We start from the raw sequence: 24667 nt of genomic DNA on the forward strand, positions 1-24667 counted from the left end.
CCACCAGCCCCCTGCTCCCCCACTGATCCAAAAATTGCATCACTAATTGGGGAGCACTTGCCCGTCGCCGCCGGCAAACCCTCCCCAAGCCGAGATCGGCCATGGCCAAGGGCCGGGTTTGGCAGAAATGGTTATTTTTCATAGAATATTCCCATCGCAGACCCAAAATATAAGCACGCCTGTTTACCCCACAATTAGCCCCAAAATCGCCGCCCGGCTGCATGCTCGTGGCGAGGACCAGCTCGCGCGGCTGTGATGATGCCGAAGGGGACCCCAGCACCGCTACGCCATTCCCGGTGCACCCTGGGGTGTCCCCCCCACCCCGAGCCGGGGTCACGGTGACCCTGGAAGTCGCAAGTGGGACTTTTTGGACTGTCCATCTACAAACGAGCGGGATTTTACGAGGGGCTTGGGATCCCAAAGAGAGGCCCTGGGGACCCCATAAGAAGGTTTGGGGGGGCCCCACAGGAGGCTTTGAGGACCTCCAAAGGGTGGGCTGGGACCCCAACGGGGGGACTGAGGTCCCAAAGGGGGGATTGGTGGCCCTGTGGGAGGTTAGGACCTTCCAGAGGTGGGGGTGAGGGTGCAAAGGGAGATTGGGACCCCAAAGGGGCGTTTGGGGACACCAAAGGAGGGGCTGGGGTCCCAAGGTAGGGGCTTAGGAACCCTAAAGGGGGTTTGAGGTCCCAAGGGAAGGGCTTGAGGACCCCAAGGGGGACTGGAGTCCCAAACGAGTGGGTTGGGGATCCCAAAGGAGGGTTGAGGACCCCAAAGGGGGGGGAACTGGATCCCAAAGGAGGGGCTTGGGGACCCCAAAGGAGGGGGGTTGGATCCCCAAGGAGGGATTGAGGGACCCCAAAGGGGGGGGTTGGATCCCAAAGTAGGGGCGTGGGGCCCCCAAAGGAGGGGGGGTTGGATCCCCAAGGAGGGGCTTGGGACCCCAAAGGGGGGGGTTGGATCCCAAAGGAGGGACCGGGGAACCCCAAAGGGGGAGTTGGGGACAGGCAGGAGGGGTTGGGGACCCCAAAGGGGGGGCAGGACCCCAAGGGGGTGGGGGTCAGGGTCCCGAGGCAGGGGGCTGGGGGCCTCACGGGGGGCGTGGGGACCCCAAAGAGAGGCTGGAGACACGCGGGAGGCTTTGGGAACCCCGGGGGGGGACGCACACAGCCCCCGAGCCCCGGCACGGATCGGGCCCCCCGGTGGGAGCCCCGCCCCTCGCCGCGGCGCGGGCAGCCGGCTACGCCATCCGGTGGGCGGGGCCGGTGGGGAGGGCGGTGGCCTATGGGCGGCCGCGGCGGTGCGCGGCGGGGGCAGGCCCCGCCCCCGTGGAACGTTCCGCGGGTTTGATCGGCCGCGGCGCCCCATTGAGAAAATCCCGCGGCGGCGGCGGCTCCGCTCCCGCCGCGCACGGCACGGCCCGCCCCGGCCCCGGCCCCGGCCCGGCAGCGCGGGCGGGCGGGCGGGCATGCGAGCAACCGGGGGCCCGCCCGCCGCCACCCACCTGCCGCCCGCCCAGCCGCCAGCCGGGGCGCCGGGCTCGCCCCCCGCCGAGCGATGTCCAGGAGGAAACAGAGCAACCCCCGGCAGATCAAACGTGAGTTCCCGGTACCGGCACCCCCCCGCTGCCGCCGGCTCCCCCCTTCTCTACTGCTCCCCCCCCTTATTTTTTTGCACCACCCCCTTGGCGGCAGCACCCGCGCCACCCCCCCCCCCCGCCCCGGTACTCCTCAACCCCCCGGTGCCCACCCGGGAGGGCCCCGGTGGGTGCCCGCTACCGGCCGCCCGCTTTGGGCTCCGTCCTCGCCGCCTCCCCCTCTGGGCCGCCTCCCCCCCCGCCAGCGCGGTGGCTCCGGTACCGGCTCCCGATGGGGGCCCCGATAAGGCTTTAAAATATTCCGTTCTGCAAGTCCCGTCCTGATAACATCGCTTTGTCGGGACGGCCTGAAATTGTGATCTTATCTCCCCCGCCTGCCTCCTATCCAGTGCCGTGAGCCGGGGCGAGGGGCTCCCCGACCCCCCCCCGGGGCTCCCCAAACCCCCCCGGGGCACCCCAGCCCTGCCAGCAGCTCCTCACCCCGCCTCCGGCCCCCTCGCCCTGCCAGGGGCTCCCCTTTTGGCATGGGGACCTCCCGTTCGCCATCGGTGCCGCCGGACGTGGCGTGCCATCGTCCCCGCTGACCGCCATCGTCCCCCCTGGCTGCGCTGGTCTCAACCTTTTGCCCTGCCCGCGGGTCACCCCCACCCTGCTCCCTCTTCGCACCCCAGCCCGGGCAGGGACGGGACGATAACACCCCGGGCTGACGACGGGAGCGACCGCCGTGGGGGTCCCACGGGACATCGGCCACCATCCGTGTCTCCGAAGGGTCGCGCTCCCCACGATCCCACCCGTCGGCCGGGATCTGGTTTCGGTCCGGCGGGGATGTGCCGGCTGCCTTGAGAAATTCTGCAAAGTGCTGGAAGTTTTTTGGTGACGGGCTTAGCTCGGCTTTTCTCCCTTCCTCTCTGGTGTGTGTGTGTGTGTGTGTGTGTGTTTTTTTTCTTTCCCCCTTGAGTCGATGGAAGCTGGCGATAAGCGGGAGATGGGAGGATAGGGAAGGCTGGCCACCATGTGATAATCTAGCTTTATCTTTCTCTTGAAATAATTGCAAGGCTGAGTTGCACCTACCTGTTTCCCTGCCTGGGGTGATTGCTCTGGTGATAAAGCTCAGCTAGACTTTTACCCGGGTAGAGTTAAAAATAGTCCCAGCTGCCTCCTATTTTTTTTTTTTTTTTTGGTGATAATTTTCTCCTTTAGCTTTATCCAACTTCTGCGGCTTTATTTCGGCAAAAAGCCCGGCTGCCCGGCGATCCCTCCCTGGGTAACTCCAGCTCGTAAAACCCGGAGCGTTAAGACCGAAGCGAGCGGTAGCGTCGCAGCCTTTGAAATAACAACGCCGATGTGGGCGATAGCTGCGTGCGTGGGGGACGGACGGACGGACGGCAGGACGCCCGTCGGGTCCCGGCACCCACCGGCGTGGACCTTGGTGGGGGGAAAAAAATGGGACTGGATGAGGCCGTGACAGCTTGGCTGGGCGAAGGCGGCTCGTATCTCCTTCCTCTGCTGCTTTTCTGCAGAGATGTGAAGAAATGATAAAGTGGGAGGCTGATCTCAGGCCGCCAGCGATGGCCAAAACTGATTAAAAGCTGAAAGCTTGGAACCCTTCCTGTATGTGTCAACATGAAAACAGTCATTAGAGCCGGCGAGCGCGGCGAGAGCGCCTTGCCGCTGCCTCCGACGGCTCTCCCCGCCGAGGGAAGGTATGCATGAATCAGGGCTCCGGTAATCCTGTACAGACCGGACCTGTTTCCACAAAGTCTATCCTTTTTATCATCTCGGCTGGAGCATTAAAAACCTCCTCCAGATCGGTATCTGCTGATTTTATTTTCCTGGGTGACGCTATGTTCTCGCTCTGGCTTCATCTCTTCTGGGTTTTGGTTTTTTTGTATTTTTTTTTTTTTTTTAAAGCCTGATGAGATGTGCAGATAGACTCGCAAGGGAGATCGCCGGGAGAGCGGGTGATCGCCAAGAGCGATAAGACAAAGATCAGACACCGGACTATATTTAACCAGCTGCTTTAACCACCGCCTCCTTCTTCGCTTTTTGGGTTGGAGCGATGCGGCGATGGAGGGGGCCGGGGGTACCAGAACGTGGGGTCCCTCCGAGCCCCCCGGGAAGCACCCGCTCTGCCCAGTGGCACGCGGTGGTGAGGCTTTGAAAGCCGATTGCATCGAGATGGTGGCTTCCGATAGCGGAGAAAACACCCGGAGCATTTCTTTCTTTCATTTTGTACCTGCCCGGGGGGGACAGTTGCTTTTTGCCCCCCACTCCATCCATGGTTGTAAAACCAGCAACCTCCCTGCAGCTGCTGCTGCTTCATAGGGTTGGGTTTTTTTTTTTTTCCTCTTTATTTATTTTTTTTTTCTGTCTTTTGTTCTGCTGGTAGATAGATGTGAGGGGCTGATAGAGAGCAGGAGCTGATCTCCAACCCAGATAGCCTGTTATATTTATTAACTTCAAACATGGGAGTGCGGGCACCCAGCTGATGAGCGAGGCTGCTGGCAGCTGCCTGCGTGTGCACTCGCAGCGCCGGGTCTTCCGATGGGGGAGGCTGATAAGCGGGAGATTGATCTCATCTTGCTGATGTGTCTCTCCCTCTGTTGTTGTTCTAATACATATATATATATATTTTTTTTTTTCCCTTCCGAAATTAACTGGAAGTGAACATTTTTGTAGTAGTTGCAGGGGCCTGTTTGTGGTTTTTATTCTTTTCTTTTTTTTTTTTTTCCCTTCCTTTTCCCTTTCTATTCTGCTTTCAGCTACAGTAGATCTGAGTTCCTGATAAGCGCTGAGGCCCGATCTCCATCCTGATAGAGATTGCCAGGGAGATAAGGACCACTTATCTCTCCCCACCAGACCCGAGCAGGATTCGCTACAACAACAAACAGAGCAAAGAGGGGCAAAAGGGCTCCAACAATTTGTTCCATTGCAAATGTGATTAACGCAGGAGCTTTAATTATCTGATGGGGGGCAGCTGCATATGTGTTTTTATTTCTCAAGGTGTTTTTCCCCCCCCTCCCCATGTGCTCTGCGAAACGAGCTGGGTTGAGAAGCCGAGCTCTCCCCGGTGCCTGTTATCGCCTGCAGATGTTGCATTAGTTTGATGAGAGCTTTGACTTTCTTTTTCGATCGTTATCTCCCATTCTGTTCTGCGGAGCGAACGCAGGGGCTGGGGTAGGGGGGAGGCGAAAGCGCCGTCATATTTTTTGCGCGTGGATTTTCTTTAATCGTTATTAGATGGTGTTAGATAGCGAGTGCGATCTGCGCTGTTAAACCCCGCCGCCTCTTGATGGGGTGGTTTGGGCTGGGTGTTTTGTTTTGGGTTGGGTGGTTTTGTTTTTTTTTTTTTTTCCTTTCCTCTTCTGCAAGCTCGGCCGCTCCCCGGTCCCGCGTGGGCTCCGCGGTGATGCCGGGCAGGGGGTCGTGGTGCCAAATGGGAGATCGCGGTGCTGGGAACCATCCTTCCCAGGAGCTTGGAAAATTGCATTTCTTGTAAAGATGACAGTGGCCAACCTTAGCATCTATTTTTAGTGGCGGCGTGGTGAGCGGGTGGCGTGGGATGCTCCCGGCACGCCTCCTGCCCGCTGCTCTCCCGCTCCCTTTGCTCGCTGAGTCGCTCCTTTCCTTTCGGTCCGGGCAGGTGACTAACTGCCTCCGCTTGCTCTTTTTTTTTTTTTTTTTTTTTTTGCTTCCCCCACCTCTCGCCACTCTGATGCTGCTGCACTTTTCCATCACTGCCAGCCTCTGTGCCTCAGTTTCCCCATCCACACCTGCTGGGGAGGGATGCTCTGGGCTGGAGTGGGCGGTGGGGGTGTCTGGGTAGACGCGGTACCCCGGGCTGCTCTGCAGGGTGGGGAGGGTTTGCTGGGTGCAGGCAGGACCTCCCAGCTCCTCTCCCAAAACCAGTAATTGCTGTGCCTCCCCAGGGGTTGCCTCGGCATTGCAGCCCCTCGTGTCCCGCTCCCGGCATCCCGGGGGGTGGCACCCCCATGTCTCACATGTCTGCTACTCCCACGGGCGCTGCCTGCTTGCCTGCCTGCTCGCCAACCCCTCCCCTCTTGTGCAAACCCCCCTCCGAGGCATTTGCCAGCCCTGAGTCACTGGCATCCCAAAGTGACGGGCTCGTCGGTGCTGGCAGGGGTGCAGGCAGCAAAGTCCCGTGACACATCTGCCCCCGCAGAGGCTCTGCCCATCCCAGCTGCTGGGGGTCTTGGGATGCTCCGTGGGTGACATCGGGGGCTCCCGGAGGTGAGGACCTATTGTGGTCCCCACAGGGTAGGATGGGGCAGGGGGGATGGCCCAGGCTGGGCTGGCGATGCTGCGGTGCTGGTGGGACGCATCGGGAAGAGCCCACAGCCCGCTGTGGTGAGCTCTCCAGGCCGTCGCCAGCCGTTTCCCACCAGTAACAAAGCCACGCTCCTGCTCGGTGCAGTGTTTGGACCAGCTGGAAGAAGTTTCACTCCTCTTCCATGGCCAGTGGTCCCAGCATGAGCATCCCTGCAGGCCCTGCGTCTGGGAGAGGGGTCAGCACCGTGCTTGGCAGCTGGTGGCCGAGGGGACAGCTCACCTCGGCCTCTCTCCGGAGCAATATATCCATATATGGGACTCTGGGCTGCCCCACGCCACCAGCCCTGTGCTCTGCCAGCCCCGGGATGTGTTGTGGCTGTCCCAAGCGGGTGCTTCCCTTGGTCACCCTGCAAGCCTCTTTTGGACCCAGCTCAGGGTGTATCCCCAGGATGGCCCGTCCCGGCCATCCCCAGCTCCGCGTCGGGCAGGGAGGATGCGTGGAGGATGCTCGAAGGGCAAGTGCCAGAGCCAGGCTGGCCGTGGCCATGCATGGGGCACCCGGCAGCGCGGCAAAACCTGTTCTGCCGAGAGCCCCGGCGCACGTCCCTGCCGGCTGCCGCCAGCCGTGGGGTGGGAAGGCGGCGCTGGCAGCCGCACCGGCGAGGGAGGCTGTGGCGGCTTTGGCAGGCGGCTGCTTCCAGGGCCCGTGGGCGCTGGGGTTAGGTTGGTTTGTGTCTGCTGCTGCTCTTCTGCCTCCTGCGTCCCCGGGGGACACCCCTGTGCTGCCCCCTCCCCAGGCACCCCAAGCAGGCACGGAGCCGCGGCAGTGCCTATGCCACAGGGACCATCCCCGGCATCCCACGCTGGAGCTGGGAAAGCCACCTCCGACTGGGATTTATGGCTCTGAACTTACGTGGTTGGGCAAGGTCTTATTTTCCATCGTGAATCACAGGGCCACCTAGCAAGCTGCAGGTTCCCCTTCCGCCAAGTTGCGAGCCGGCCAGCTCGGCAATCAGGGCTTGGGAAGAAAGCAATCCTTTCCCCACGGGTGTTGCAGGAGATTGCGCAAGGAGATAGGGCCACGGCACAGGTGATCCGCAGTTCCTGGAGAGGGGCAGCCCCATCCCTCCCTGGGGACCCATCAGAGCCACCCAGCGATGGCAGCATCCCAAAGACAACGTGGCATCAAGCCACTGGGGCGCTAAGTCCTCTGGTGTCACCGTGTCCACGTCCACAGCATCCCTGGGGCACCCCATGCCGTGTGACGCTCCCAACCCTGTGCTGGCCGTGGGGTCGATGCCACCCGCACCCCTGGGAAAGGAAGGGACAACGCTGCCCAAACCGGGAGCAGCAGGGCTGGTGCAGCCTGGGGACGGAGCCGCTGTGCCCTGCTTGGTGTTGGTGGATTTGTCTGGGGAAGGAAAGAGGATGTTTTCCGTGCACGCTGTCCATCCTACTGCAAAGAAAACCCCATGACTTGCCTTGGAAAACGCTGGCTGGGGCGATGCTGCAGAGAGAAAACCAGCCCAGACCTTCCGTGGTGACGCTGGGACCTGAGGCTGCTGGCGAGAGGGATGTGCGCGGCCCCGAGCACCAGTTGGAGCAACTAGGGGGGACGGCAGGAGCGAAAAAACCCTGTGCTTTTTAGATTTCTTTATTTAAGAAGAAAAAGTGGAAAACGCCTTTCTGCCAGCCCCGCATCGCGCTCCGGCTCTGCGAGTCCTATGGCTGCGCTGAGGGCATGGATTTTTCTTCCTGGGGGGAGAAGAAATCCGCTCCCCCGCACTGGAGAAGAGCAGGAATGAGAGCAGGAGGCTAATTTTTTTTTTTTTTTCCCCTGCGACGCATCCCATGACTGTTTTTGTTGCCTGACTCAGGACTTTTGGACGCTCCGGTTTGGCCAGGCTGCTCTCCCGCTGCTTATTTTATCAGGGAAGTTCAAGTGTTTCGGGGGTAATACAGTTCCCTCTTCCGATGGCTGCCCGGCAAAGGCTCTGCATTGTTCCTGCAGCAACATGTTTTTTTGGAAGGGATGAAATGCCGAAAGGAATGTAACTGCTGACCTTGGGCTGCAGTGGGGTTAAGGAGTGTGTGCCTATGAGTCACTCCAGATAAGAGCCTTCCACGGCTTTTTTCCTCCAAAATAATTCTTTATCTCTTCTTTCTCACATCAACATATTTTCTTGACATCTCCCATTCGATAGCGCGTGGAGGAAACGTGCTCCTCTAATTTGTTCATCTGATGAAATATAGATGCATTGTTTTCTCTTGTCCTTGGTGCGGCAGGGGTCACGGCCCCACGCTTTGGGGATGCACGGTGAGGTCGGTGGCGGGGGCTTTGGGGGATGCTCGGCAGGGTCGGTACGGGGGGCTTTGGGGATGTGCCTTGGGGTCGGTCCCCAGAGCTTCGGGGATGCTCAGCGGCGTGGGTACCCGGCGTGCGCAGGGCTTTGGGGATGCGCCTCGGGGTCAGTACCCGGAATACGCAGGAGGGTGCCCGCGCAGGACAGCATCACCCCGCGCATCGCCAGCTCAGGGGACCCTGGGGAGGAAAAGCTGCTTTTAGCTTCCCTCCCTGCTCTGTCAGGAAGTTTGGCCGCTCGCTCGCTTCTCCATCTCCCAGCCGAGGCCTCTCATGCTACTTCCAGCTCCTATGATAATGCGGAAAGTTGAACTGGCCCCATTACTGCGCTGCGATGGTTGCCTTGATAACGCCCCGATAATGGCAGCGATAGCGGCAGCTCGGTAGCCAATGGCTCTGCCGCTCCTCCCATTAACATTCCCCACCACGGACCGGCTCGGAGCTGCCTATCTGCTCTCCATTTCCACTCCTCTGCTAGATAAGAATGGAAATACTGACTTCATAGCTCACTGATTAAAGTGTCTGGATTTCTTGATAATACACAGATAAATTATGTTTTTCAAAAAGAAGGTAGGGAAGGGAGTGTGAGGGGAGGGAAAAACTGCCAGTCCATTTTTTTTTTATTTTTTTTTTTTTTCCCCTTCCCTCTTTCTGGCCATGCCCTGTGGGTTGGGGTTTTTCTGCTCCAAAATGCCCTCCCCTGCCTGTGCCTGGGGTTGGCAGCGGGAGGGCAGAGCCCTGTGTGGTGCCCTCGGGGACAGGGGGAGGCACGGTGGGCAAAGAATTTTTGGGGGCTGCGTGGACGGGGTGTATTGCACGTGCGGTCACGTCCCCGCACTGGGATGGAGCCGCCGTCCTCAGATACCAGGGACCCGCTCGTATCGCAGGGATGTTTGGCTTCGCCAGCTGCAGTGATGCCATATGGCTGCGGTGCGTGGCCGGGATCCCGGTGCCGGCTGCGGCATCTCGGGCGCGCTCCGGCTGTCCCCAGGGTCCAGCAGCCGGCTGGCGGGGCTTGGGGATGCTCGGGAAGCGTCTGTCTTTCTACACCCATCTCCAGCCCGAGTCTCACTGGTTCTGCTGCGGGACGCTGCCCGGTCCAGCGGGATGCTTTGTGACCAGCCTCATCCCACTGGCCCATCCGGGCTTAAAGATGCTCGAACCGTCGCCCCCCGTGGCCTCAAACAAGGTCGGATGATGGGAGCAGGCACCGCTCCCTTAGCATCTGCTTTCCTAAATTGTACTTGAGTTTCCTCACTCGTCCCCGCTGGAGCAAATGGGGCTTCCAGACTTTTCGGTTCCTTGCACTGGAAAAGGTGTCGACCGCAAGAATCTAAGTTTGTTTCATCTAAATATAAAACTAAAGAGCAAACAGTATAAAGTTCATTTTTTAATGTGCTGCCCCATTCCAGTTGGGCTGCTCTCTTTATTTTTTTTAGAGGAACTGTGATAAAAAGCAGTGATAAAGCCAGGACTGTTTTGTGTAGGAGTCGGTATCTGCGTTATCTATCTCCCTTTTTCACTCTCCGAGCAGCTCTGTTGTTTTTTACTCTTATCTCGCTCCACCAAAATGCCAAGAACAGGAAAAAAAAAAAAAATTTCAAAAAAAAAAAAGAAAGAGGCAGCGCAGGCACGCGCGTTTGCATGGAGGCAAACTTGGTGTCCGTGGAGCTGGGCATGAATGGCCACGCTGCTTGGAGCTGGAGGAAGAGGAGGGTTGGGGGCGCCGGGTGCAGGTGCTGGCGATGGAGGGGCCGCGCCGTGGCGGGCGCTTGTGCTGGTCCGGCGGAGGCTGCGAGGCGGAGACCGTAGCGGTAGGGTTTTTGGGGACAGCGCTGTCCCAGCGGCCCCTGGTGACTTTCATTTGCCAGGCTTGGTGCCAGCAGCCCACCCTGCTGCTTACAGATGGGCCACCCAACCCTGTTGTACCCTCTTAGGGTCCTTTTCTGCTCCTGGAGCCCCCCCAGCCACTGCTCATTGCTCCAGTGTTGGCTGGAGACCTCAAAGTGGTCCAGGATGGCACTGGGAGCTGGCACTGGGCACACTGGGGGGGCTGGGAGCAGCAGGGACACCCCAGCCAGAGCATCTTTGGTGATGGGTCTGGTGGCCTTCTGGGCCACGTCCACCATTGTCCTCGTCCCCATCCCTCCATCCTTGTCCTTGCCTGGTGCTATCACGGGCTGAAAGTCTTGGGGTGGAGGCTGAAATCTGTCCCAGTTCCCTTCCCAGCAGCTTTTGGCAGGGGAATGGACACAGCAGGACCCGAAACCGCTTCCCACGGGGAGGGGGACGGCTCCGGCGCGGCATCTCTGGGGTAATTTGTCGCTAGATTAGCAAAGAGCTTGACCTCTGGCCTCGCCGTCACCTGGTATTGATGGGCTCTGTGGGACCGCGCCGCTGCGTGAGCATCCCCCCCACCCCCAGCCATTCCCGCCTGGAACGGCTTTATTCCAGGTGGGAGAAAAAGTACCGGAACTGAGGATTTTTTCTACCCAGAAAAACTCCCTTTGGCCAGCGGCAGTGAAAGCACCTGGTGCAGGAACAGCGGTGGCAAGGTGGCCTTGCACACCCATGCCACCTTGCATGTCAGTGCCACCTTGCACGCCCATGCACATTTGGAGCCAGATCTTCATGGATGGAGTTTTCTTCCATATTATTGGGGTATCCGGCTGCTTCCCAGCCATGGGCTGCCGAAATCCTGCCCGGATCAGCATGGGGTTAATCATCTCAAACTGCTCTTGGATGGGGATTGGGATGGAGGACACCCTCGGGTCCCCCCACTAAGGACCGGTCCCTCTCCACCGACCCCACCAGCTGCCTCAGTTTCCCTCCTGTGCTTTGAACATCTCCTCCTCGCCCCGGCCCTGCCGCCAGCCGGGAAGGCAGGACCGCATTAAGCATGGCATCCCCTTCTCACGGAGCAATCTGCTCCCATCCATCTGATGTGCCGGGGCCGGGGACGGCTCTATTAGACTCTCTCCTCTCTTAAAATCTACCAGGGCGTTATCGACCCCATCTGAAACGTAAAGTCACTTCATTGTCATTGTCCCTGTATTTTCTTTCTCATTATTTTCCCGTTCCCCCCTGCCGCCCCGGCTGCTGTTTGATATGATGTGGGCTCTCTCGCTATTAGTATTAGTAATCGCGGCCCCTGAAGTGAAACAATCTCCTGTAATCTATCAGCGGTTTATCGGCCCTATCTGAGCGCCGGGAATGGCTGGGCTCGGCGATGGCGCCATGCTCGGCCGCTGATAAAGTTACAGAGTTCAGGCGGTGATGAATGTTAAGTAACTGCACCCCGCGCAGATAGGATATGGACTTGGCAGGGGGAGCAGCTCCGGCTGAAACCAATCTCTCCCCTATCAGCAGGGCTGCTTTTTCTCAGGCTCTGCTTCTTCCCGGCTCTTTTCTTCCCCGACGGCTGCGGCCGGGGGCTCCCCCGGATCGGGGAGGGATGCGCGGGGTGCTGCGCCCCATGGGTGGATCGATGGGGTGTTTTGTATCGCCGGGATGGGGATGCCAAGCCCGGGCGCTTTTTTTGTGGCGGTTGGGATGCTACGGGGTGCAGACGTGAGCGTCCCCCCATCGGTAACTGCAGCATCTCTCTGTGAGCACTCGCAGCATCCTCCCCGCCATGAGAAATCACAGCACCCCCCCCCCACCTCCGTTCCCCCACTATCCTTCATTCCCCTCCTGGATAAATTAGGCCTAAATACTTTACAAATTTAATAATAATTATAATACCCCCCATCAGCAATCGCAGCACCCGCAGCCCCTCCATGAACAATCACAGCATTCCCCACCACCTCCATTCCCCCGCTATCCTTCGTTCCCCTCCTGGATAAATTAAGCCTGAATACTTTATAAATTTAATAATAGATTATTATAAATACCTCCCATCAGCAATCGCAGCATCCCCCCATCAGCAAGCACAGCATCACCCACCACCTCCATTCCGCCACTATCCTTTATTCCCCTCCTGGATAAATTAGGCCTAAATACTTTATAAATTTAATTATAAATTATTATAAATACCCCCCGCAAGCAATCGCAGCATCCCCTCCCACCAGCAATGGCAGCATCCCCCGCTATCCTTCATTCCCCTCCTGGAAAGAATTGGTATGATTTAATAATAAATTATTATAAATACATTATAAATCCCCCCTCCACCTACCAGCTCCCCAAACTTTTTTTTTTCCCTTGCTCTTTTAACGCAGGGCACCGCGGGAAGGGTCAGGGCGAGTTTTATCTGGGGGCGATGGAGAAGGGCCCCTAATTAGAGATAGGTACCACCGGGGCTGGCCCCAACCGCTATCGGCTCCATGCACGGGGCTGATATTTAATGTGCCGATATCCACAGGGAGAGCCCGGCCCTGGGATGCTGCAGCCGGGCTGATAGGGGAGAGGGTTGATTTGTGCTCAAAAAGGTTGGTTTTCCTCCAAAACGGGGGTCCTGGGCGGGCGAGACCCCCCCCCCCCGGGACCCCCGTTTTTGGAGAGCGTTGCAATTTAATGCTGGATCCCAGCAGCATCAACCAAGGGGAGGGATAAAATAACCTGCTGGATAACGTGACCTTTGAGGACTGGCGTCATTTCCCGGCCACCAAAACCTCATTTGCCCTCGGCCGCGGTGCTTGGCATCCCCGATGCCCCTGGGAACGGGCTCGGGGGCACCTGAGGTCATCGGTAAAAGCGAACATTAATATGTACTGGGGAAAAATTGGGTGAGAAGAAGCGGGCTGGTGTCCCATCAGATACCGGTGGTTTTTGCATTTGCAGCCCAGTTTGCTCTCTGGGTGTTTCTTGCTGCGGGGCGGACGTGGCACAACCCTTCTACGAGACCCCTGGGAATCGCTGGGCTGTGCCGGACCCCACCGAATCACCAGAGATGGTTTTGCAGCCGGTGCAAGGAAGGATCAGGAGCGGCTGCGACCCTCTCCGGCAGCGGCTTTCCCCAGGGACAACCAGCCCCTGTGCTCGCTCCTGCAGCCCTTTGCTCATGGCTGCAAAATTTGGGGGAAAATAAGGAGGTTTAGGGGCAGCGGTGATGCCTGAGCTGGATTCCCAGCATTTCAATCGCAAGCTGATGGCTGAGCATCATGGCAGTGCTTCCTGCACCCCAAGACCTGGTGGGGAGCCTCACCTGGCTGCTTTGGGGTTATTGGTTTTTTATTATTAGTAGTATTAGTATTATTTTAGTTTATTTTTAATTGGAAGATGGATTCAGGGCCAGCGCGGGGATAAGGAGAGACTGGCAGGATGAAGAAGAGAGCCTCCATCGTGGTCCCACCGAGCCCGGTGGAGCTGAGGACGTCCCCCGGGTCCCCCTGGCGCTGAGCACCCTGGGGACCCGCTGCTCCACGAGCTTTGCGCTGCCTGTAGGCGAGGTCTGGGGCGTGAGGCTGCCTGGATCCGGGCTCTCGCCCTTGGTCCCCGGCTCCCAGAGCCCTCCCTTGGGCTCACCACCTGCCCAGCCTTTTTATTTTTAAAAATAATCAGGTTTTGGAGTTAGATGCGAGCTGGCGAACACCAGACGGTGAAGGGCGAAGGCAGGTTGCCCCAGCCTGCGTGTGTTTTCGGTCCAGGACCCGCTTTCCGCATCGGGGACTCCTCCTCCTCTTCCTCCTCCTCCTCCTCGTCCTCCTCCTCCTCCTCCCCACTCCAGAGCCGGTGGGAAAGTCTGGGGCTGTTGCTATTTTCTATCTGTTATCGAGGCCTCTTATCGCTTTGCTCTTGTCTGCGTGCCAGCTTTCGGAGCATCCAGGGTCTCGCTCTTGGCAGCCTGGAGAAGTCCCCCCTCCTGTTTTATTTTCTATATTATTTTTCCTTTTATTAAGTATATCGGATAAGCGCAAAGAATCAAGAAAAGGTTTATTATTCCTGCACCAGGAGAACCTTAATTTGAGTGAAATGATCAAATCATTACCTGGGTAACGATGGGTTTTCCTACTGCTGGAAAAGCCCCAGGAATGCCGACCCCCGTGTCCGCCCGGACCCGCATCCCCAGCCTGCGCACGGGTGCCATGGGCACATCGCCTCCGCTCCCTGCAAGTTTTTACAGTCGCTGTAATTTTTTGAAAAAAAGAAGGGGGGGGGGGGGGGGGGGGAGAAATCCTTCCTTGTTATCAAAAAAAAAAAAAAAAAAGGAGGGAGAAGGAGGGAGGGACAAGAGTTAATCGTCAAAGCGGAGTATCTTGGAAGGGAGCATTTTTTGGCTCTTCCCCTCTCTGTAAAGCCAGCCTCAGTAATTCAGTTTTAAAGCATGAAAAAAGGGAGTTGATGAAATTCCACTATCAGCACTGAACCAATATGCAAAATATCTCGCTGAAAATCAAATAGCTATTATGTTTTCATTTCCATTTCAGCGTATTTGCTTAATGAAGAATAGACAGATCAGGCAAGCCGAGGGAGGCTGTGTGCGGTGATAACTGTGCAGGGCTTCCAGCAATCCCGGAGAAATGACGCTCTGCTCCCTGCTCCACGCTCCCTCTCCCTCGCTTGCTTTTTTTTTTTCTTTTTTTCCTTTTTTTTAAATTTCTTTTACGCTATCCAGTAGTTCATTTAACCCATGCAGCCAGGAGCACCAGGGCCAGAGCATCCCCTGGGGATGGGCAGGCGCGCTGGGAGCGGGATGCTGCAGTGGGGCAGGCTGGGCACGGGGATGCATCCAGGGACCGCGGTGACACGGTGCGGGGATGCTGCCGGCCACCCATCATCCCTGTAGGCACGCGGTGACGCTGCGGTACCCAACCCCCAGGTTTTATACAATTGCATTTATACGGGGCATCCCCATCTCCTGCCTGGGGCTCCGTGTTTCAGGGTAGGATGCGGATGGTCTGGGCACCCCTGGGTAGGTGCCACGTGTGGTTCCGGCTCCGTCCATCCCTCCCCGGCTCCGTCCATCCCTCCCCAGCCAGGCTGGAGGTGCCAAGCCGCGGAGCAGGCGAGAGTCGGGTTAACTTTATCAGAAGCCCAAGAGCCGTGAAGGCGTGAAAGAAGAAATTAGCCTAACAATGTTTCATTTACAGCGAGAGAAACGATTTGTTAGCTGGCGATTGTTTCTGAATATTATCAGAGCCTTTTTAATTGTGCTGGAACTGAAATTAGCAGAATTAGAATAAATTGCCTTCCCTTCTCCGGCAGCCTCTTTATTCACGCTCATTGTTGTCTGCTTTGTATAGATTATGGGCTCTTTGTTCTCCCGCTGTAAATATACATGCCTGGAGTCACGGAGAGCAGCTGAGGTCTGCAGACGGTTTGTCGCCGCGCCGTGTTCCCCCTGCCCGTGTGCCGGGCTCGGCGGGGTGCTGCCGGATGGGGCACCGGGCAGCCCCCGGCGCGGCTTCGTGCAGCACGAGCCGCGTGCGCCGCGGTTTCTTTCTTTCCTGATTTTGGGCGCGGATGAGGATGCTGTGTTGCCGTGGAAACAGCAGCATGGGCAGGCAGGGCTGTTTCGGGGGGGGGCGCTGCTGGGGTTTCCCCCATGTGCACCCTCCATTCATCCTTCTTGCACCCTGTGTCCCCACCACAGCCTCCTCCAGCGGCAGCATGGCCCCACCAGGCACCCACAGTATCCCCCTTTGTCCGGGGCTGGGAGCATCATGGGGGGCTGTATCGTGGGTCCCCCAGCAGGCAAGGGGTGCTGGGGACGGTGGGGGACGGTCCCTGGGGTCCCTCGCCCCATTTGGGGTAGGTGCCACGGGGGTTTCGGGTGGGAAGCGCAGCTGAGCGGTGCAGCGGGCTGGGCACCTCACCGTGCCGCAGCCGTGTGCCTGTGGTACGTGGGGACCCCACTCACTTCCCAGGAGAGTGTGGGGCTTGTTCCCAATGATATCTGGGGGGGGACCAAGCATCCCTCAGGGAACACCCCAGAGCAAGGCAGTGGCTCGATAAACCCCCCTCTGCAAGGGGACAAGGGACCCCAGCACGATGCGGGACCGCAGGGCTGGCCGGGGACAGGGTTTTCCCTTCCCGTGGCGTGCAGAGCTGCAGGACATCTCCTCCAGGCCCCATGCCCATGGTGGGTCAGGGAAGGGCCCTTTGCCAGACCCCAAGGCATCGGCTGCTTCCTTTCCCAACTGGAAAAACCCACTGGGATTTTTATTCCTCCAGTTCTTCCCTCCTGACTGCCCCCTCTGTGTTTTGGCAGGTTCCCTGGCAGCGATGGAGGAAGGCGAGGACGGCCCGGCGGGGGAGAAGAGCCCCTCGGAGAGGGAAGGGGCCACCTCGGACCACGAGGGCTCTGCCGAGCACGACGCCTCCAGCCCCCCTGGCAGCGAAGGTGAGCCTCGCCGCGGTGGCAGGGGGCTGCCCCTGGTGGCCCCCCGCCGTGGGGACGGGCTCTGCCACCGGGCACGCCGGCATCCTGGGCCTCATCTCTGCAGGTGGTCCATGGTGTTAATTAGCAAACGAAGCATCTGTCGAGGGGATGGGCTGTTGTTTAAGCGAGACCCCCAGTCTCCCTGGGGTGCTCCATCCCTCCGAGCACCCTCCGGCCGGCGGCAGGACCCACTGGGGACAGCCTGGCCCCGGCGTGATGGCGAGTAACCGGCCGGGAGCGAGGATGCTCCCCAGGGCCGGCGCAAGCAGGAGCAATCTCGGCTCGGCCAGGGGCAGCGGCGTGCCGGGGGGGCCGCAAGCTGGGCTGCTGGAAACCGGAGGCGGGTTGCTCACTGCAATGGCTGCTAATGAGCACCGTCACCCTGTATCCGTTTCAGCGCCTTTCACCCGCCCCGGTGCTGAGCCGCCGGCAGCGGTGGAGGGACATGGGGGCGCAAAATGACCCCCCCAGGGTGCAAAATGCCCCCCCTTCGGATGCAAAGTGACCCCTTGGGATGCAAAGTGAGTCCCCAGGGTGCAAAGCAGCCGCCGAGGCCGCAGGTGCTGGCACCGGCAGCGTCATGGATGGGGATGGGGGGACAGGGCCGTTGCTGCCTGCTTCCTGCCCGCACCGCCGCCTGCCTGCCGCCATGCCGTGCCGTGCCCCACCCCAGAGGTGGCTGTGTTTCAGGGCTGGGCTGAAACAGTCCCCAGATATCCTTTAAGTTCCTTCCTGTGGAGGTGGGGGCAAATCCTAATCAGTTAATGTTTGCAGTGCCCGTCGAGATAACCACACTGGGGCAAGGCTGCGCCGGCTAATGGAGCCGGCCAGTCCCCGGCGAGCACCCGCTGCCTTCACCCACCAGCAACCAGGGAGCAAAGCGTCCCCCCCAAAAACCACAGGAGCCAACCCGTTGAGGCACCGGGAAGGGGGGTGATCCACGCCAGCACCCCGATAGCCAGGGCAGGGAGGGCTTGTCGGCAAACTTTGCTCGGTGGCAGGGAGAAGCGAGCGGCTCTTATCTGATGGGGGAGCCGGGCTGGGGGCAAGGGAGCCGGGAGCCCGGGCGTGGAGCTGCACCTGGCACTAGCCTGCCTCGATAAAAAGGTGATAGCAGAGATAACGCCGAGCAGCAATAACGGCCACTAAAGCTTTCAGCGCGATGGATAAAAATCGATATGCCAGGCACTTTGATTTATAGCCAAAAATAATAGGACTTTTATACCCGGTGATTGATTTATTTGATGTTAATCATTCCGCTTATCACCTGTATTAATAATCTCCAATGCCGGTGACGTCACCCCTGGGTGTTCGCTCTGGCGCCGATCGATTGGGCTCCGTGCTGGTTATCCGCCCGGGACGCCAAGGCAAACATGTACTTTGGGCGCTAATCTTCCACACTGTCATATGCAGATAGGCTTTATCAGCTGCATCTCCAGCAGCAGTTAATGGAGAAAATAATTGTTATCAAGTTGCTGTGAATACGCCACAAATAGAGCCGTGACGGGAGCGGGGCTGAACCGGGTGACGTGGGGCCCGCGGTGGGATGGGAGAGATGCAGGGGGTTTTGGGGCTGGGAGGTGGGTGCCCACCCAGGGGTGGCTTGAGGAATCTCCAGGGAGGGTGCGTGGGTGGGCTTGGCTGTCCTTATGGGTCATCCCGTGGGGCACAGGGAACCCCCCAGCTGGTTTTGGACACGGATTTTGAAGGGAACCCCCACCATGCCCGTGCTCATCCTTAAGGGTGAACCCACATGCATCCTGGCCCCAGGGTGTCACGGGTCCGGTGGCCCTGACCCCCGTGGGATGCTGCCTCTGAAATTCCTGGTGCGTGACCTGCTGCCTTCCCTCTCCTGCTGCAGAGTCCAGAGATGCCCCGGAGAGTCCGAAGGAGCTGGAGAACCCGGATCCTGGAGAAAACCCACAGGAGCCGGACGCCTGGAATGGGCCAGGTGAGTCCCTGGTATGCAGCCAGTCATCCTGCTCCATCCCAGCTTCCCAGCTGGACCACAGGCTGGAGCAGCCAAGGCAGCCCCCAGGCATTTGCCGCCTCTTACAAAAACCAGTATGAGGAGGACTGGGAGCACTGGGGACTGGGAAGGCTGCAAATACCAGCACTTCTGCTGGGAGAGGAGGTCCAAGGTGATGGTTGTAGTCCCCTACATCCCCAGGCTGCTGTTGGGACTGTAAAAACTGATCCAGGAGCAGTGGGGATGCCCGCCCCACGGCTGGCATCGCGCTCCCTGGTGCTGGGAGGGTTTGGACCCCGTCGTGCGTCGCCCCGTGCTCATGAGGGCACTTTGCAAACATCCTGGCAACCACAAGAGCGACACTCGAGCGGTTTCATGATGGTTATCAAAACCCCAAGGAGCAAATAGAGCCGTCTATCTCCCTCTCGGCATCTCCGCGCCGGGGCCGCCGGTGCCCTGGAAGCCCAGCGAGGCCGGGCGCGCCGTGTGGGTACCCTGCACCCTATCGCCCCGCTATCTCCAAACCGACCCGCTGATGGGGTTATGGTTGGGGCTTCTCTCTGCAGATTGGGTTTGTGGGTGCCTGTCCGCTGGGGATGGCACCCAGCGGGTGGACAGGGACAGGAGCAGGGGGAGCTGAGACCCCCAAGGGTGGATGTGCCACATTTCAGGCTCTGTTCGTGCCGCCGGCCCCTGCTCATGCCCTGCTCCTCCCAGGGGAGCTCCCAGCCCGACGATGCCAGGGGATCTGGTTTCGGAGCAGCCCTGTGGAACAGCGTGTGATGGGAAGGGGTGACTCCAATGCCGGACAGTGATCGCCCTTCGGTGCTGGATGCAATAGGGGGGTCCCGGTGTGTCCCCAAGGCCACCTGCGTGGGCTGGGCGATGGAGGAGCCCTGGGAAATGCTGGCTGCCAGCGCATGTGCTCCTGCAGCTGCCAAAATCCCCACGGCCCGGCGGGGAGCCATGGCCCCGCTCCCCCTTCCCGCCCCATCCGAGGGGAAGCGCTCGCCGGTCCCGCTGATATCCCAGCCCTTCCTGCGTGCCGGGCAGGAAGGAGCTGCGAGGCCACCCCCGGCTCCTCCTTATCTGCTCCCCGGCCCTTTGCCCCCGGCACCGCCGGGCTCCCCGCTCCTATACTGGCATCCCAGTGCAGGGCGGGAGGGGGCTGCAGTGCCAAACCCACGGGTGTCCCCATGACCCCAGGGATCATGGCACCGCGCAGCCCCATATCCCGGCAGCGCCGTCAACCACGGGCTCCCCAAAACCAACCACGAAGCCTCGGCTCTGGCCATGCCTCCCCTTCCCCCCTTTCCTCGCCGGAGCGGGTTATTTGCATTCTTTATGTAAAAGAGATTTTATTATCGCCTTCTCCCAGCCCATCTCTATTCTGGTAATTGGAGTGGTATTAATTTCTGTGTGGCTGGGAGTTGATGGCGGTCCGGCGATGCTGCAGCGATAGGGTGTTCCTTTCGCACCAACCGCCGCGATAGCCCGTCTATCAGGCGCTCTGCAGGCTCTGCACTTATCAGGGATGGAGCTGGCGAAAAGGGAAACTCTGAGCAGCCTGAATTTTCTTTTTTATCTGGCAGGATCCGCCGTATGTCAGCAATGGCAGCCGCGAAGATGCGGCACGGCGGGGAGGGGCAAGCGGGCTGCTCCGGGCGCCTTTGTTCGTGCCCTGCGGGGTCTTGCCTTCCTCTGGCCCTTTTTGGGGGGCTATGGGGTCACCGCCCGCTATGGATTTGCCCTCTGGGTCTCCAAAACTGCTGCCCGCTGGGTGCACCGCTGTGCCGGAGGCTCGGCAGCGCAGGGACGCAGTGTGCCGGGACCTCGCCATGGGGCTCCTTGGCCCCGTGCACTGGCGAGGGAGAAAGAGTACTTTGTTTTATCTTTGAAATGACCTTGTTCGCCGGAGGGGGCTGCCGCTCGCCCGCTGATATGCAAATCCCTGGGAGCTGGAGGCTGTAATCCTCAACTTGGGAGTTTTTACAGATGTGCCACCCCTTCGGCCGGGGTGCTGGGTCACCCCGCCTCGGTTCTGCTTCCCAGTGAGATCCCAGGATGGAGTGTGGCCATGCTTTGTGCCTCTTCATGCCAGCCACTTCATCCTCTGGTGGGTCGGGAGAGGGGATGCGCATCCTCCCCAAATTCTCCCAAACCACCCCAAATTCCCCCAGACCCTTCCCCGCGGACCCGCCAGCAGCTCTCTGCCGTGCCCCAGGTTTCCATCTTTCCCACTTGTTTTTGTTTGCTTTGGAGCAGGGCCGGTAGTGGAGACTTTCGGGAGCACCCGCTGCCTCCAGCTCCCCTCCCGGGGCTGTCCCCTCCCGCCCCATCGCTGCCCAGCCAACCTCACCAAGTCCAGCCAATTTTCCCAGAGGGATAAGGTGAAAAGCTCCAACAAATTTCACAAACGTGGTGTTGGGACAGAGGAATGGAGGAGAGCAGAGCCCCGCTGAGGGACAGGCTGCTCAACCACATTACGAGACACTGGAGAATCCCCACCAGGAGCTGCTGGGAGGCTGCAGCCCCTGGGAAGCCCGGCCAGCACTTGCCTTTCTGCAAGGTGGGATGAAGCTTTTTGCCATTGTCTCTGTGGGGACACCCGTGGGCCACCAACAGGGAAGGGATGGAGCGGACGGGGCCAAACCCGGGGTGGCTTTTGCCTTGTCCCCCCGGCCGTGTCCCACCACCCTGCCCAAAAGAGCAGCGGTCATTCCCAGGGGTCCCTCACCCCCTTTCCTGCATCAGCTTTGCTATTTGGGTCCCCACCAAGATTTCCACCTCGCTGAGCCCCCAGCCCCCTCGCTGGTGGCTCGTCTGTTGGGGGTTTATTTAATTGCTCTGGGGCAGTAACGATGGCTCTGAGGTAATTACAGAACATGGCACAGGTCCACCTCTCCCAGGACCGGCCGTGAACCCCAAATCCATCCTCACCACCAGTCCTGCATGCAGGGTATCGGGATGGGACAGAGCAACTTTCTTATTTTTTTGGTGCATCTAATTAAAACTGCAAACTTTTTCTTTTTTCCTTTCCCCCCCGCCGCCGCCGCCTCCCCCTTCCCCTTCGCCTCCCGCTCGCCTTCGGTTGTGTTTATCTGTGCCGCGACTCCTGCCTGAATAATCTCCGGCTGCCCGGAGTTTGTCTGCAAACCTCAAGGTTTATTATCGGGGCGAGCAGGGCACGGCGAGGAGGGATGGCTCGTCCGGATGGCCGGCACCGCGCCGCATCTGCCCCATCGCTCCCCCTTCCCCTCCGCCCTGGTATGTGTGGGTGGGAAAAATTATTCCAGCTATTTCTTTTTATCGCTGGGAGCCGGGCTGAGCGGTAGATAGTTGTGTTTGTGTTAGATTGCTGGGGGATGGGGAGAAGTTGGGGTTCAGGGGCAGCAGCCCCCTGAGTCGGGGGGTTCCCCAGGATCCTGAACCCCCCCCGCCTGGCTTCTGTCTGGCAAAGCCCCGTGCCGGACGGGCACGGGTTGTTTGGCATCAGGCTGGGGATGGATCGAAGGGGACCCCGAAGGGGACCCTGTCCCTGCTGGGGTCTGTGCCTGCAGGTCCCTGCCCTCAGTTCAGCCTCTGACTGGGGACGCTGCAGGGTGGAGGGGTGCTCAGGACAATTTTGGGGACGTTGATGGGGTGAAGGGATTCTCAGACTGGTTTGCAGACATTGCTGAGGAGTGGGAGGATGCTCTGACCAGTTTGGGGACGCTGCTGGGGTAGAGGGATGCTCAGACCAGTTTGAGGACGCTGCCAGTGTGGAGGGAGGCTCGGGCCAGTTTGGGGACACTGCTGGAGTGGAGGGACACCCCTGTCGGGCAGCGCCAGGGGCTGTTGAGACGTGCAGGCAGCATCCCCCTCTCTGTCCCCATTGTCCCCTCCATTTTCCCTTGGGAAGGAGAAAAACGTCTTGCGTACTTGGGGTGAGAGTCCTGAGAGCGATGCTGCCTGGCTCACGGTGACTGACAGCTGTCAATCACTGCCGCCTTGCCGCTCTGCCCTGGGCTGGATCTGACGACTGGGTGGGTTTTGGGCTTGGTGCAAAGCCGAGCTCCCACCCCCCTCCTCCATTTGGGTGCTGCCCCCCGGGGGTCCTCCCCCCCCCCCCCCGGCACAGGCAGGCCCTGCCTGATGGGGTGACAGTGCCCCCCCCAGGCGGTCCCCTCCCCTTTCCGGAGGGGATATCTGCCCTCTGCATCGGCTCCGGGGCCCCTTCGCTCCCCTTCCTCCCTCCACCGGCTTCCTGCCCCCCCAGTGCACCCCTGCCCGCTGCCTGGCACCCGCCTGGGCATAGCCGGGGGGTCCCAGCAGCCCCACGAGCGGGCACGGAGCAGGGACGGGGGGGTCCTTGGCACAGGGGTCCAACCACCCCTGGCAGCCCCAGCGGAGCCGGGAATTTTTCCTCCTTCCCATCCTCCCTGAGCGCTTTCTGATGTTATTCCTGGTGTTTATTCCTGTCCCCCTCCCCACGGGCACAGCTCCCATTTATTTCCCAGGATGGAGACCCCCTTGGGATGGGGACCTCCTGGGGACGAGGACCCCCCCAGGGCCACATCCCGGCAGGCCACAGCAACGCCCCAAACGCAAACGTCCCGTGGAGGCTTATCGGGAGGCATCCTGCTGGGGCAGGGCAGCCCGGCTTCCGTGGGGCACGAGGGAAGGGTGATCCCCGGGCGACGCGTGGCACGGCCGGTGCCCGCCCCGCTGCCGCTGCCTGCCAGCTGTGCACCACAGCTGGTGAGCGGGGTGCCCGGCCCTTCTGGGGTGCAGCACCTCCCAGGTGCCATCGCCCCCTCCGCTCACCCCTCGCCCCCTCCCCGGCCCCCCCGGGTGCCGGGAGGTGCCCGCTCTGCTCTCCGGGGTAGGTCCCAGCTCCTCCATTAACCGGGGGCAGGGTTCAGCCCGATAAAGATTTGCTTTTGTACTCTGTCAAAAAAAAAAAAAAAAAATCAATACATTGCAAGCGATGGGCAGGAGCGATAAAGGCAGAAACCTCCCCTTGGTTCCCGCCCCCCCAGGGCAGTGGGGTGCCCCCCCTGCACCCCAAAGCTGGGGGGGCAAAGCTGGCAGCAGCCGAGCTCTCCCGCAACCGTCCCTCCTCAGTCCACGGCAGCTCGACCAGAGCAACCCTAGGTTGAGCCCAAGCAGGCGCAGCCCAGCAAGGCTCGAATTTAAACCCTCCTCACTCCTTTGTCGTCCCCAAGGCTGCCCTGATTACTCGAGCACCCGGGACGGCAAAGCCGGGATAATCTCCTTAGCCCCTTTGGAGAGATTTCCCTTTGTGAGCGGAGGTGAAGAGTGGAGATGCTGCGTGTTCACAGCTTAAGACTCTTCCCAATCGCCTCCTTCCATCTTATCGGAGCGGTGCCATCACATCATTTCGCTAGTTGAGTTGTCAGGATTTATTCCTTCCGCCGTGCGCTCACCGCTTCTAAAAACAGCAGCTGGGGCGCGCAGCGGGGCTGGGCCGGGGCTGCCGGGGGAACCGGGGCTTCTCCCGCTCGGCTTTCCCCAGGTGGGAGCGGGAGAGCCACGGGAGCTTGGGTACCGATGGATGATGGATGGATGGATGGATCCATCCTCCCTCCCCCTTGGGGGGTTCCCATGCCGTGGCGACATCCCGCACATGCTGGGATGGGAGTAGGGACCACCAGTTCATCCCCATTCCCCCAGGCTCTGCATCACTGGACTCGTTCGGGGGCCATATGCGGTGTTGTGCCCCCCCAGGGCCGGTCACAAAGCGCTGTATTAATAGGAGCGGCACGGTGCAGCTGATGCTGGGACGCGGTCCCGTGACACCCCGATAGCAGTATTTATCCAGATAGTATCCAGGCAGCTGCAAACACTCCGGGGACCTCCAAGCCCGGATCCCCGCTGAGGGGCAGAGCCGGTTCATTTGGATTCGATTATAGTCGTGCGGATACGGTTGGGATTGAGGGATGCAGGAGCCGCTTGGAACGGGATGGGTGGGCTTGCCCGGGGCCAGCTGGGCACCCTCGGCCCTTTCCTCCTGCTCGCTCCCGCAGGGAAAGCAAATGTGGGTGCATGGATGTGGCTGCACCTCCGGAGCACCCAGGAGCAAACGCAGGCAGCCGCAGGAGCTGGCCCGGCTCGGTGCCACTCCCGGCG

General features: G+C 59.9%; 1 protein-coding gene across 6 annotated transcripts in view; it reads left to right on the forward strand.

Moving 5' to 3' along the window:
- The first annotated feature begins 1311 nt into the window (after positions 1-1311).
- Positions 1312-24667, forward strand: part of ZFPM1 (zinc finger protein, FOG family member 1) — a 34399-nt gene continuing 11043 nt past the window's right edge. For 2 of the 6 annotated variants that reach the window (XM_087739443.1, XM_087739444.1), the window contains exons 1-3: positions 1312-1594; positions 16396-16527; positions 18428-18517. In XM_087739443.1, coding sequence (XP_087595569.1) covers positions 1555-1594; positions 16396-16527; positions 18428-18517 — 262 coding nt within the window. In that variant the 5' untranslated portion in view covers positions 1312-1554. Of the gene's footprint in view, positions 1595-2265; positions 2506-2794; positions 3298-16395; positions 16528-18427; positions 18518-20800; positions 21105-21172; positions 21803-24667 lie in introns of those variants that run through there. The other 4 variants (XM_087739446.1, XM_087739445.1, XM_087739449.1 and 1 more) reach the window with 4 other exon arrangements.

The sequence above is a fragment of the Nipponia nippon genome, unplaced genomic scaffold, assembly GCF_047370975.1.
Source record: "Nipponia nippon isolate SJK-2023a ecotype South Korea unplaced genomic scaffold, ASM4737097v1 scaffold_7, whole genome shotgun sequence".
Taxonomy (NCBI): Eukaryota; Metazoa; Chordata; class Aves; order Pelecaniformes; family Threskiornithidae; genus Nipponia; species Nipponia nippon.